At 38.7% G+C, this 14,986-nt stretch overlaps 1 protein-coding gene across 1 annotated transcript in view; it reads right to left on the bottom strand.

The window, feature by feature from the left end:
- Nucleotides 1-14,367, bottom strand: part of EGF (epidermal growth factor) — a 107,039-nt gene extending 92,672 nt beyond the window's left edge. The window contains 1 exon segment of the mRNA XM_078445816.2: nt 13,781-14,367. Coding sequence (XP_078301942.2) covers nt 13,781-13,907 — 127 coding nt within the window. The 5' untranslated portion in view covers nt 13,908-14,367.
- Nucleotides 14,368-14,986: the final 619 nt, after the last annotated feature.

The following is a 14,986-nucleotide window of genomic DNA, read 5'->3' as shown; positions in this document are numbered from 1 at the left end:
ACTTAGCATAATACACTCTAGTTCCATCCACATCGTTTCAAAAGACTTCATTCTTGATGGCTGATGTTCCTTTCAACTTTTATGTCACATCTTCTTTATTCATCAGTCAGTGGACATTTGTGCTCTTTCCATAATTTGGCTATTGTTGTTGATAATGCTGCTGTAAACACTGGGGTGCAGGTACCCCTTTTAATCAGTATTTTTATACCCTATGGTTTGTAAAGACCTAGTACTGAAATTGCTGGGTCATAAGGTAGTTCTATTTTTAACTATTTGTGGAACCTCCATACTGTTTTCCAGAGTGGCTGCACCAGTTTGCATTCCCACCAGCAGTGTAAGAGGGACTGAAATGGTGGCATGCAATACCAGTATTTATCAACACTATTATTAATAAAGAATTTCTACAAAATGAACCTGCATTCTTGGTTCACCTAACATGCAAGTAATAGCTCCTTCACAAGGAGTAGTACTACCATTTTGGATGAAAGTATTGACCTTTGGGCAAGAAGTAAATAGCCACTGGAGGAAATTATGTTCCAATGCTTCAGGTTTTTGTTGTGCTGTTGTTGTTGTTCCTGCTGATTTCTCAAAGTTAATTCTAATTCTAACATTAGAAACTATAACAAAACATTGATTAACATAACATTTATAACAGAACATTTTGTTCCCTAACTCTAGGATTTCTCAGATTTGGAGTAAAAATTAAAACTGAACTAAACACTGAACTGCTTCATGAAATTTGAAAATTTCTTGAATAATGTTTAGAAATTCCTTGACAGAAAGTATGTTCTTTAAAATTGATCTGGACATTCTGAAAAAGCTCTCCAATGTAATAGTTTCCAGTTGTTGAGGTTAGCTAATGTTTTTTGTTTGTTCATAACAAGTTTATAAAACTATCTTATTAAAATAATTGCTAAAATATCTTAGATTGAGTAATTTATATGTATTGGAAAGTTGCTAGTATCCTCTACTATAATCAAAGTGACTTAACTTTTTGTTAAGAATATTGCACAGACTTGGGAGGGTTTATTTTTTAGGTAAGAAATACGTGTTACCTTTTATCTGAGGTCCAGTATTTGATTTTGTAACAGCATAAATTAATCTAAATAAATTAGTACAACAAAATCTACAAATCAATGATAAAAATAAAAAGAGGATATATACTAATTGATTCACAATCCAAACTATTTGATTCTCCTACTACAGTAGTTCCCCCTTATCTACGAGAAATACATCCACAACCCCCAGTGGATGCCTGAAACATCAGATAGTACTCAACCCTAAATAAACTATGTTTTTCCTTATAATAAAAATTATGATGAAGTTTACTTTATAAATTAGGCACAGTAAGAGATTAAAAACAATAATTAATAGGGGTGCCTGGGTGGCTCAGTCGATTAAACATTTGATTCTTGGTTTCAGCTCAGGTCATAATCTCATGTTCATGTGTTCAAGCCCCACATTGGGCTCTATGCTGGTGGCACAAAGCCTGTTTGGGATTCTCTCTTTCCCTCTCTCACCACCCCTCCCCTACTCACTCTCTCTCTCTCAAAATAAATAAACTTAAAAAATAACTAATAATAAAATAGAGCAATTATAACAATATACAGCAATAAAAGTTATATAGAATATCGTCTCTCAAAATATCTTATTGTACCATACTTACCCTTCTTATCATGTGACATGATAAAATGCCTATGTGATAAGATGAAGTGAGATGAATGATAAGCATTGTGATGTAGTTTAGGCTACCATTGACCTTCTGACCTTATGTCAGGAGAATCATCTGCTTCCAGATGACTGCACAAGACTGAAACCACAGAAAGCAAATCTGTGGATAAGTGGGGACTACTATACTAAACACTAACTGGGAAATATTCTGCCTCCCTTAACCTTGACCACCAGTGCCTCTCATCTGAGCTTCTCTACCTCTGGTCACACCACTGTAGGAGCACAGTGCTCTGGAAGTCTCTCCTACCTGCCACTTATTATATCACTTCATCTGAAACAGGATTGGCCTTTTTCTCATTTTCCTCAGCACAAGTGAGATCAATCTCTAATTCTTAATAAGACCCTCTTTAAAAACTGGAAATGACAGGAAAGAAGAACAACCCCTAGAGGAGCTTCCAATCACTGGTCAAGGCCAGACCCATGAAGGTCTCTTTGGAAGTCAGTACCCTGCCTCACTTCTGACTTGGCCAAAGAAACGACACTCTTCAACCCTGGAATTCCAGAACCCTGAAAGAGTCTGAGAGTCCAGGAAAATGTCTCCTCTCCAGGTAGTATTCCCACCTGGGACCTACCTCTAAGAATCTTCACTTCTGTCTCAAAATTAACATTGTCCTACTGTGGAAAGAAAAGAGGAAGAAAAAATGGTTCAAAACTTGTGGTCAGAATGTCTTTTCTGAGAAACCATTATTTTGTTTATTAAAACACTTCATTATGCTATTTAGTAATTTATTTTTTTTTTCTATTATTTAAAAAGGGAGGCCCAGGATATGATCAGAAAACAGACTTGAAGGGGCAGCTGGGTGCCTCAGCTGGTTGAGTGTCCAACTCTTGATTTCAGCTCAGGTGATGATCACAGGGTCATGGGAGCGAGCCCTGCATCAGGCTTCATGATAAGCTTGCAGTTTGCTTAAGATTCTCTCTCTCCCCCTGCCTTTCTCCCCCACTAGCACTCTATCTAAAATAAAAAATAGAAAAAATAAAACAGAGTTGGAGGAAGAAGAATTCTAAAATATTCTGCATAAACAAATGGAAGTGAAAAGAAAGACAGGGTAGCAATACTTGTATCAAAAAAATAGGCTTTAAAACAGAGACTGTAGGTGTGCCTGGGTGGCTCAGTTGGTTGGGCATCCAACTTTGGCTCAGGTCATGATCTCATGGTCCATGAGTTCAAGCCCCGTGTCAGGCTCTGTGCTGAAAGCTCAGAGCCTGGAGCCTGCTTTGGAATCTGTGTCTCCCTCTCTTTCTGCCCCTCCCCTGCTCATGCTCTGTCTCTCTCTCACAAAAATAAACATTAAAAAAATATTTTAAACAGAGACCATAACAAAAGAAGGACACTATATAATCATAGAGGGAACAATCCAACAAGAAGATACAACAATTGTAATTATTTATGCACCCAACATGATAGCCACAAATACATAAAACAGTTAATAACAAACATAAATGAAGTAATCAATAGTAACATAATAATAGTAGGGGACTTCAACATCTTAATTACATCAATGCTAAATCACCCAAATAGGAAATCAATAAGGAAACAATAGCTTTGAATGACTAGATGGATCTAACATTGTATCCTAAGACAGCAGAATACACATTCTTTTTTAAGTGCACCTGAATATTCTCCAGAAGAGATCACACATTAGGCCATAAAACAAATCTCAACAAACTCAAAAAGATCAGAATCGTATTATGTATCTTTTCCAACCATAATGCTATGAGACTAAAAGTCAACCACAAAGAAAAAGTCTGGAAAGAACACAAATACATGGAAGTTCAATAGCATGCTACTAAACAATGAATGATCATCTAGGAAATCAAAGATCAGATTAAAAAAAAATACACGGAACAAATAAAAATAAAAATACAAGAGTCCAAAATCTTTGGGATGCAGCAAAAGCTGTTCTAACAGGGAAGATTACAACAGTACAGGCCTACCTCAAGAAACAAGAAAAATCTCCACAAACAGCCTAAACTTACACCTAAAGGAGCTACAAAAAGAAGAGCAAACAAAACCCCAAACCAGTAAAAAGAAGTAAATAATAAAAATTAGAGCATAAATAAACAAAACAGAACTAAAAAAAAAATAATAGAACAGATAAATGAAACCAGGAGCTAGTTCTTTGAAAAGATCAATAAAATTGACAAGCTTCTAGCCAGACTTATAAAAAAAAAAAAAAAAAAAAAACAGAGAGAGAGAGAGGATTTAAATAAACAAAATCAGAAATGAAAGAGGAGAAATAACAACCAACACCAGAGAAATACAGGAGTTATAGGAGGATGTTGTGAAAAATTATATGCCAAAATATTGGACAACTTAAAGAAATGAATAAACTATTAAAAACATATAACCTCCGGGGCATGTAGGTGTCTCAGTCTGTTAAACATCCAACTTCGGCTCAGGTCATATCTCATGGTTCATGGGTTTGAGGCCCATATCGCACTCTGTGCTCACAGCTCGGAGCCTGGAGCCTACTTCGGATTCTGTGACTCCCTCTCTCTCTGCCCCTCCCCTGCTCATGCTCTGTCTCTCTCTCAAAAATAAATAAACATTAAATATATACATATATTTATATAACCTCTAAAACTGAATCAGGAAGAAATAGAAAATTTCAATGGACTGATTACCAGCAATGAAGTTGAGGCAGTAATCAAAAAAACTCCCAACAAACAGAAGTCCAGGACTGGACGGCTTCACAGGTGAATTCTACCAAACATTTAAAGAGTTAATACCTATTCTCAAATTATTACAAACAATAGAAGAGGAAGGAAAGCTTCCAAATTCAATCTATGAGGCCAGCATTACCCTGATACTAACAACAGATAAAGACACTACAAAAAAGAGAACTACAGGCCAATTTCTCTAATGAACATAGATGCAAAAATACTCAACAAAATATTAGCAAACTGAATTCAAACAATACATTAAAAAAATCATTCACCACAATCAAATGACTTATTCCTGGGATCCAAGGGTGGTTTAATATTCACAAATAAATCAATCAATGAGATACATCACATCAACAAGAGAAAGAACAAAAACCATATGATCATTTCAATAGGTGCAGAAAAAGCATTTGACAAAGTACAACATCCATTCATGATAAAAACCCTCAACAAAGTAGGTTTAGTGGGAACATACCTCAGCATAATAAAGGTCATGTATGAAAAACCCACAGCTAACGAAAAACTGAGGACTTTTTCCCTAAGATCAGGAACAAGACAAGGATGTCCACTCTCACTATTTTTTTCAACATAGTGTTGAAAGTCCTAGCAACAGCAATCCAAAAAAATAAAGGGCATCCAAATTGGTAAGGAAGAAGTAAAATTTTCGTTATTTATAGATAACACGATAGTGTATAAAGAAAACCCTGAAGGCTCCACCAAAAAATTCTAGAACTGATAAAAAAATTCAGTAAAGTCACGGGATATAAAATCAATATACAGAAATCTATTGCAATTTCTATACACTAATAATGAAGTAGCAGAAAGAAAAATTAAGAAAACAATCCCATTTACAATCACACCAAAAAGATTAAAATACCTAGGAATAAACTTAACCAAGGAAGTAGAAGACCTGTACTCTGAAAACTATAAAACATTGATAAAAGAAATTGACGATTACACAAACAAATGGAAAGATGTTCCATGCTCATGAATTGAAAGAACAAACATTGTTAAAATGTTCATACTATCCAAAGCAGATTTAATGCAATCCCTATCAAAATACTAATAGCATTTTTCACAGAACTAACGCAAATAATCCTAAAATTTGAGTGGAATCACAAAAGCCCAAATAGCCAAATCTTGAAAAAGAACAACAAAACTGGAGGTATTACAATCCCAGATTTCAAGATATACTACAAAACTATAGTATACAAAACTGTAGTAATCAAAACAGTATGGTACTGGCACAAAAACAGACAGATAAATCAATAGAACAGAACAGAGAGCCCAGAAATAAACCCATGATTATATGGTCAACAATCTTTGACAAAGGAGGCTAGAACATGCAATGGGAGAAAAAAAAAGCAGTATATTCAACAAATGATTGCGGGAAAACTAAACAGCTACATGCAAAAGAATGAAACTGGACCACTTTCTTACATCATACACAAAAATAAACTCAAAATAGATCAAAGACCTAAACGTGAGACCAGAAACCATAAAAATCATAGAAAAGAACATAGACAGTAATTTGTCTGACATCAGCTATTGAAACATTTTTCTAGATATGTCTCCTGAGGCAAGGGAAACAAAACCAAAACTAAACTATTGGGGGCACCTGGGCGGCTCAGTAGGTTAAGCGTCCAACTTTGGCTTACATCATGATCTTCTGGCCTGTGAGTTCGAGCCCCGCGTCAGGCTCTGTGCTATCATAACAGTTCAGAGCCTGGAGCCTGCTTCAGATTCTGTGTCTCCCTCTCAGCCCCTTCCTCTCTCTCTCTCTCTCTCTCTCTCTCTCTCTCTCTCTCTCTCTTTCTCTCTCTCTCAAAAAATAAATATTTAAGGGGCGCCTGGGTGGCTCAGTCGGCTGAGCGTCAGACTTCGGCTCAGGTCATGATCTCACAGCTCGTGAGTTCGAGCCCGGCGTCAGGCTCTGTGCTGACAGCTCAGAGCCTGGAGCCTGCTTCTGCTTCTGCTTCTGTGTCTCCCTCTCTCTCTGCCCCTAAACCACTTACAATCTGTCTCTGTCTCTCTCAAAAATAAATAAACATTAAAAAAAATTTTTTTTAAATAAACAAACATTTAAAAATAAATAAATAGATAGATAAAAATTTAAAAAATAAACTATTGGGACTACATCAAAAGAAAAAGCTTCTGCACGGTAAAAGAAATAAACAAAACAAAAAGATAACCTACTGAATGGGTAAAAATATTTGCAAATGACATATCCAACAAGGGGTTAGTATCCAAAATATATAAAGCACCTACATAACTGAACATAAAAAAAAAAAACAAAACAAAAAAAAACCACCAAATAATCCAATTAAAAATGGGCAGAAGACATGAACAGATATTTCTCCAAAGAAGACATACAGATGGCCAGAAGACACATAAAAAGATGTTCAACATCATTCATCATGCAAATCAAAACTACAATGAGATATCACCTCATACCTATCAGAATGGCTAAAATCAAAATCACAAGAAACAAGTGTTGGTGAGGATGTGGAGAAAAAAGAACCCTTGTGCACTGTTGGTAATGCAAACTGCTGCAACCACTCTGGAAAATAGTATGAAGGTTCCTCAAAAAGTTAAAAATAGAACTACCCTATGATCCAGTGATCACACACTAATGCGTATTTACCCAAAATATACAGAAACACTAATTCAAAGAGATACATGCATCCCTATGTTTATTGCAGCATTATTTACAATAGCCAAATTATAGAAGCAACCTAAGTGTCCATCAACAGATGAATGGATAAAAAAGAAGTGGTGTGTGTGTATGTGTGTATATACATACTAAGAAACACTACACATACATACTAAGGAATATTAGTCATAAAAAAGAATGGAATCTTGCCATTTGCAACAATATGGATAGATCTAGATGGTATAATGCGAAGTGAAATAAGTCAGTCAGTGAAAGACAAATATATGAATTGATCATATGTGATATTTACAAAATAAAACAAATGAACAAAGGAAAAAAGAGACAAAAAAAGACTCTTAACTATAGAGAACAAATTGGTGGTTACCAGAGAGGAAGTGTGGGGGGACAATGGATGAAACAGGTGAAGAGGATTAAGAGTACACTTATCAAGTGGCTCCTGAATGGCTTCGGTTGGGTGTCCAACTTCGCCTCAGGTCATAATCTCACGGTTCGTGTGTTCGAGCCCCACGTTGGGCTCTGTGCTGATAGCACAGAGCCTGGAGCCCACTTCGAGTTCTGTGTGTCTCCCTCTCACTCTGCCCCTCTCCTGCTCTCATTCTGTCTGTCTGTCTCTCTCATAACTAAGTAAATGTTAAAAATAAATTCTAAAAAAAAGTACACTCAGCATGATAAGCACTGAGTAATGTACAGAATTGTTGAATCACTATATTGTACACCTGAAACTAATATAACACTGCATGTTCACTATATTGGAAATACAAATGAAGTAAATAAATAAAATGTTCATAAGGATTAAGAAGGCCTTAATAGATTTACCTAATAGATTAAGGAAAGAGGGCTAGGTACAGATCACACAACCCAGGGAGAAAGAGGGCCCAGCTACCATCGTGGAAGGCTAATGCCAAGAAAAAGAGATGAGTGGTAAGTCTTTGCCACAGAGAATAATCACTTATCTTTCAAGACCTAGAATGAAAAATATCTTGTTTTGTTTAATGTGTTGGCTCAGGGCGTGGCTAGAACTTTTCACCGAAAGCCTTTAGTTAAAAGTCTGTACCCTTATGACTTATTTGTGAGAAATAAAACAGGGTAATGTCCAGTGTGAGGTGATGGGATGTGGGAAAGGGTCAGCACGTGAGAGAAGTGAGACCCAGAGTAGATGAGTAATTCAGTGGAAGGACCGGAGGGAACAGAGCCTTACATGCCACATCACTGTCCCCAAGTCCAGGAACCCTCCAAGATAAAGGGAGGAGACACTGGGTTTCCCCTAACATAGGATGTTAGAATAGGATATTTTTCTTGAACAACTGAAAACATAGTGACCTCAGCAGATCATAGAGCTTTGGAATATCAGAAACTCCAGCCCATCCTTAGAGATGTGGTATGGCCTTCTGGTCCTTATGAAAGAATCTCAGCACAGCCCTGCTGCCTTTTTATTTCTTCTCTTACACACTCTGAGAAAAGTCATTCACTATGAATAAGTCCCCTGTACTTGAAAAAGAAATTAGCAATCCTTTTGTTCCTCTCTTCATACCTAAGTGAACAGAGATTAGTGAAAAAAGATAAAGCATTTGTTCCATCATGTTATTACTTCTCTAGAACAGTCTCCCCCATGTAGGATGTGTACTACTTAGAGACTGGATGAAGATTCACTATTGTGTGGAAAGGAAATATTAGAAATATTATGTGTTGTGTAATGTTCATAGTTGTAGTTCTCAATAGCATGTAAGTAACTGACAAACAGACACATCCTGAGAGCGTATGCCCACATTTTAATCGTTTACTTGATGGGACTGAATTGGAGACTATTGATGTTAAAAAGAAAGAAAGAAAGAAAGAAAGAAAGAAAGAAAGAAAGAAAGAACGAACCATTCATTCACTCTAAATAAGAAATGATCTCAAGTGGATTTTCATGAAGGCAAATTTGTAGCTGGTAAAACCAGATCCTGAATTTACATGAGCCAACTTACTAGTCCATTTACTTTTAATGGGAGACAATTACTTGCTGTCTCCTGAACACAAGCAAAGAATTCCCACCTTCCAAATTCTAAACTGAATGTCGAATATTCGGACAACCCAACTTGCCCAAAAATGTAAATTCGCTTAAATAATTATTTTATCATTTCTTTATATGCCCTCAACAACTTTGAAAATCTTAGAGAAGGGAGAGCTGGCTGGCTAGTCAGAGGAGTGTCTGACTCTTGACTTCAAGGTCATGAGTTCGAGCCCCACATTGGGTATAGAGATTACTTAAAAATAAAATCTTTTAAAAAAATCTTAGAGAAATTGGTTCCAAATATAAGAAAAAAATATGCAAGAATTTAAATAATCATTTTCAGGGTGCCTGGGTGGCTCATTGGGTTAAGCATTGGACTCTTGATTTCAGCTCAGTTCATGATCTCATTGTTCAGGGATTCAAGCCCTGCATCAGGCTCTGTGCTGACACCGCTAAGCCTGCTTGGGATTCTCCTTCACGCTCTCTTTCTGCCCCTCCCCTGTTCATACTCTCTTTCTCTCAAAATAAATAAACTTAAAAAAATTAAAATAATCATTTTCAAGTGGCTTGTTTTCACTACTGTTATAAAAATAAAATTATGACTGGTAAGAAATCTAACAAGCAGAAAGACAAGCACTGGAACTGTAGTTCCACAAGGGCACTAACTCAAAACAGGTTGAAATGTTTTCATATTTTTAATAAACATTTCTCCTGATTACAAAAATATGTTATAAATGTTGAAATTATTTTGACTGCATTTTTAAATGTAAAACTATCAAGTTTTTCAATGTGACATTTTTCTGTGTACAAAAAAAAAATTCAAGGGGCGTCTGGGTGGCTCAGTCGGTTAAGCGTCCAACTTCGGCTCAGGTCGTGATCTCGCGGTCCGTGAGTTCAAGCCCCACGTCGGGCTCTGTGCTGACAGCTCAGAACCTGGAGCCTGCTTCTGATTCTGTGTCTCCCTCTCTCTCTGACCCTCCCCCCATTCATGCTCTCTGTCTCAAAAATAAATAAAAATTTTTTTAAAAAATTCAATTATTGTAGATGAAACTAAGCCATAGTTAGAAAATACTATCACCACCAATAAAAATAATCTTGAAAACAATAAAAATATTAATAGCAGCTAAGACTCATGGAGTGCTAATTATGTGCCAGGCTCTATTTTATGCACTTCATATGTATTAATTTAGTGGTCCTGAACTCAAGCTGCCCATTATGGCCATTAGAATTGCCAAGGGAGAATAACAAAGAAAACGATGGCTGGATTTCACCCGCAAGAGAGACTGACCCAGATGGACTAGAATAATAACCTGGACATTGGTGAATGTAATGTGCGGCCAGCATTGAAAACAAATACATTAACACAATCCCGAGAACAATCCTGGAAGGAGAGAGTAATTATCTCTGTTTTGCAGCAAGGAAAATGAGACACATGATACACAAGCAACAGGATTTGAACCCCATTCTATCTCCAAAACTTGAGTTTTTTACCACTAAGCTCTACTACCCCTCAAAAACCACAAACCACTTAGTACTTGAGGGAGTGGTTTCATTCACATGGTATGCATAAAAGATCATTTCTATAATTTCTTTGCTGTTAGATTAAAAAAAAAACTTTGGGGCTGTCTGAGTGGCTCAGTCAGTTAAGTGTCCAACTTTCGATTTTAGCTCAAGTCAGTATCTCATGTTTTGCGGGTTCGAGCCCAGTGCTGTCAGCACGGGAGCCTGCTTGGGATTCACTCTCTTCCCCGCCCCACTCTTGCTCCTACACTCTCCCACTCTCTCTCTCTCTCTCTCTCTCTCTCAAAATAAATAAATAAACTTAAAAAAAAAAAACTTTTGCATAACCTTGGCTATAAAAACAAACAAGGCTGTGATCCTGGAATTACTCTGCTTTGCACATGACTGGAAAGCTGAGCAAGCCTTAGCCAGTGCTGAAATCGGGATTTCACTGTTTACTAAGCGTGATCTCCCCGGTTGGCTAACTTGGTGTCCCAGAATCCCTCCTGCAGTCAGCTGTCTCAGGGTTGGCCTGTACTTCTTCCTCACCCTTTATTTACCAAGAAAGTTCAAATAAATAATACAGGTACACACAGCAAACAGGAAAAGTTTCTTTTTTCAGCTGATATTTCCCCTCCAGGGCAAATAGGCTTGAAAGTTCAGAAGCCATTTGCCAGCAGTTTTCCTCATTGCACTCTTCACCTATTCTAGCTCAAATAGAGGGTAATAAAACACTCATTTAGTTTAAAAAAAAAAAAGGCAGGAGGGGTAGTGGGGAACGAGAAGAAAACCCAATGCTGTGTTACCAAGAGGTTTATCTGGCTACCAGTCACATGAGTGACAACCTTGCATAAAGTAACCTGAATCTTGTCAGACCACAAAGCATTCTTCCTGCTGGCCAGAGGTGGCCTGTCTCAATGCCAAAGGCAAGAAATAAGGTGAGTAGAATTTAGTTGGGAGAAAAAAAAATAGATGATAGCACTCTATCTATTTACAGAGGAGAAATACTACCCTCTGAAATGCCGGGGGGCACAGGGTGTGACCCAGGCAGTTATCAGCTAACATGAGATGTGGAGTGTAAGGTAGGGGGGTTACACCAGTGACTTGGCAAGGAACAAGGGGGCAGAGGCAGAGTCACAAAGTGGCATCCAGACCTTCCACACCCTGTGGGGTCTGTGCCACTGTTCAAATAAGGCATCTCATGGTATGATTCGATCAAGGTGTTTTAGACAAGAGGACATGTACTGAGCACAATCCACAGCCCTCTGTGCTAGGTGCATGTCAGTGTCATCTCACGTGACCCTCACAACAATCCTGAAAGAGGGGTATTATTATTTCCCAGCAACATTCCAGTAGTAAATAGGTAGAATGGATTTGAAATGAGGTACATTCGCTTTCAAAACCTTCCACTCTGTGGCACACTATCTCTACCCTGGGCTTCAGGTTTATTTGGTGCAACCAGTCTTAGTGAAGGCACTTCTGAGCCACCAGCAGGGAGGAGCACAAGGCAGAAGCTCCTTTGCTGGCGGGAATCGGGTTGTTCCCTAAGACTCTAAAGCTATGTGTAACAGTTCATTTCTGTAATTTTTTTGCTTTCTCGGATTCTGCTTCTTGACTGGCTCCTACCATCTCCCCTCACATCCTAGGCAGATGGCAATGCCCGCCCCTGGTCACGTGCCAACTACTCTCAGAAAATTCTCCCACCCCAGAGAGGCTCCAGTCCACTTGACATAATTGTCCCAAAGCTTTTATTTCTGCTCCAACAGCTGAGTAATCAGTTCATGGGGTCATTTGGCCTTTTGTCGCCCCCTTTTTGTAGCTATTCTCTGGGACTATATGATTAGCAGGTCAGGGAGAGACTTCTCATTCATTCAGGAAGAATGTATAGAGTATATACTATCAAGGGGGAAATGTTCTAGGTGCTGGAGACATAGAGAGCACTAGAATTGAGTCCTTCCTTCCAGTGCCCTAGGGCTCTGCTCACTTGTTACAATGAGTACTGCCTGGAGACAGAGTCCCGAATTCTGAGCAAGAGTACCTGATTTCCTCATCTGTAACTTCCTTCATGGGAGAGCCAGGGCAGGAGCCCAAAGTCGGCAGTTTGACTCAGAATTGTTCTCTTTATTCCAATTATTTGGTGCTGTCTTCCAGAGGCTTCTGGTCTGAGAACTGTACTGTGTTTCCTTCACCCTACCTCTTTTTGGGAGCCAGACCCCTTTACAAAAGGTCAAGATGACAGGATAGGTATGTTAGGGCAGTCAGTGCCCTCTGATGAATGGAAACGGCTGCTCTGTTCGAGCAGCAGGTTGGAGACATACCCAAGGAATAAATAAAATGAATCGACAGTAAGAGAGGGTGAGAGAGAAAGAGGAAGATGGGGAGAGAGGGAGAGAGGAAGAAGTGGAGGAGGCATAGGGGAGAAGGAAAGAAGAGAAAGGGGGAAGAAGAAGAGGAAGGAGGGGGAGAGAGAGATTTTTCAGGCAAAGTCCTTAGGCAGGATTGTTATTTGCATTCAGTAAAAGTCCTATTTCTCCTTGATTAAAAACCCACTTAATATTAGAGGGGGTGTGGCATATTTATTTACTGTTATTTCTTAGCAGTGCTCAAAGTTACAATGCACCTGTTACTCAGAGATCCAGAAAGGGCAGGAGAGGGGAGGGAGGGGAGGAGATTTAACGTGAAACTTGGCTTAACTTTCACAATTTCAGAATTACATTTGTTCCCTATTCCCTTCCCATTTTTCACTGTTTGTTTTTTTTGTTTCGTTTTGGTTTTTAGCAAATTCTGAGTTCTTACACAAAGTTATCAGAAAGGATTTTTTTTTCCTTTATGGCTTACATAGAAACAGTTTCAAAAAAAAAAAAACAACTCCATCTGTTTCCTCAGCTTCCAATATAAAGCTAACCAACTGAGTATTACTCTTCATGTCAGAATAAAGACAGAGGTTTACATGAAATGCTCAGCTAGTTATAAATGAGAACATATTCCCTCACACACCTAAGAACAGTTCGGGAGCCGTGAATTTTTATAGTTGGTAGCAGATTACCTCTAACAACCAGGAAGGAAATATACATGCATTAGAAAACAAAAATTAAGCCAATATATACACCCAAAGACGAATCATAAAAACATATCCAAGTATACAAAACAGAATGAACAGGTATTTGAAGGCAGTTTCTGGGAAGATATGAATGCCTTTTCATGAGATTACTTACCCACACAAGTAGAATTCCCCTTTCCTGAGGAAGAGCCTTCAGAACAGTCCCAGCCTTGCAGTACTGAGAGACTAACAAAACTAAATTTAAAAACTACTGGCAACAGAATGATAAGGAAGAGCAGCATAATCTTGATGGGCTTGAACTTTCAATAGAAAATAACTTGACTTTGTTCGAGCATAGCCCGGGCAAAGTCGGTCCGTCTGACCCCAAGTGTGTCCCCCTGGCTTGGCCTGCAGCCCTGGGGCATCTTTTAATCCGCTGTTTTGCTGTAGTCCTCCAGTTCTGTCTCCTTCAACTCAAGACAGCCTGAAAGGGACACTCCGGGAAAGATTTCTTTCTCTATGTTTTTGGGAAGTCCAAGTCCCTAAGAAATGCCTGACGCCTTTATGACAAATTTCGCAGTTGAACAGCCACACTCTGGAAGCCTGCAGCTGACTTCGCTATGATAGGCAGAGCGGTGTAGGCAACGGCTAGAGAGAGAGAAAAGGAAAGAAGTGATGGAAAGTTCCAACAACGACCCTTGATGAGGCTGAAGGGAGAAATACAGAGACAGGATTGCTCCCCAAACAGTTTCTCTTTATGAAAAGTAGAATGACTCCCTTTCCTTTTTAAAGCCCTTTTGGCTCCACCTCCTCTCTCCCTTAGTGACACTTGAGTGAGCCTCTGTTTGCAAATGTGAATGTGGGCAATTCCACGCTACAGGAAAGCAGGGACGGCTGCCAGAGAGGAGATAACTGGCTACTCACCATAAATATTCCGGGCAGAACTAGGGAGAGAGCAGTTAGGGGGCTGTGGAGTTGCTCCCGGTGTCTTGGAGGTACCTGCAGAATAGTGACTAGGCTTTAATGTCTTGAAGGATGGAAACAAAGTTAATTTTTTTTTGTAATGTTTATTTTTCAGAGAGAGAGAGAGAGAGAGAGAGCAGGGGAGGGGCAGAGAGAGAGGAAGACACAGAATCTGAAGCAGGTTCCAAGCTCCGAGCCCAACACAGGGCTTGAACATGTGGACTGTGAGCTCATGACCTGAGCCAAAGTCGGCGCTCAACCGACTGAGCCTAATGGAAACAAAGTTAAACCATGCTGCCGTGGTGAACAGCAGTGCCAATAATTCAGACTTAGGAGTAATTGATCATTCACAGGAGCAATATTAGAGCACAATGTCAACACCAGTGCACATTCCTGGAACTTAATCGTTTTTTCTCTC

Source organism: Panthera onca, chromosome B1, assembly GCF_046562875.1.
Source record: "Panthera onca isolate mPanOnc1 chromosome B1, mPanOnc1 haplotype 2, whole genome shotgun sequence".
Lineage (NCBI taxonomy): Eukaryota > Metazoa > Chordata > Mammalia > Carnivora > Felidae > Panthera > Panthera onca.
Note: the sequence above shows the minus strand (reverse complement) of the source record. Positions and strands in the feature narration are given on the sequence as shown.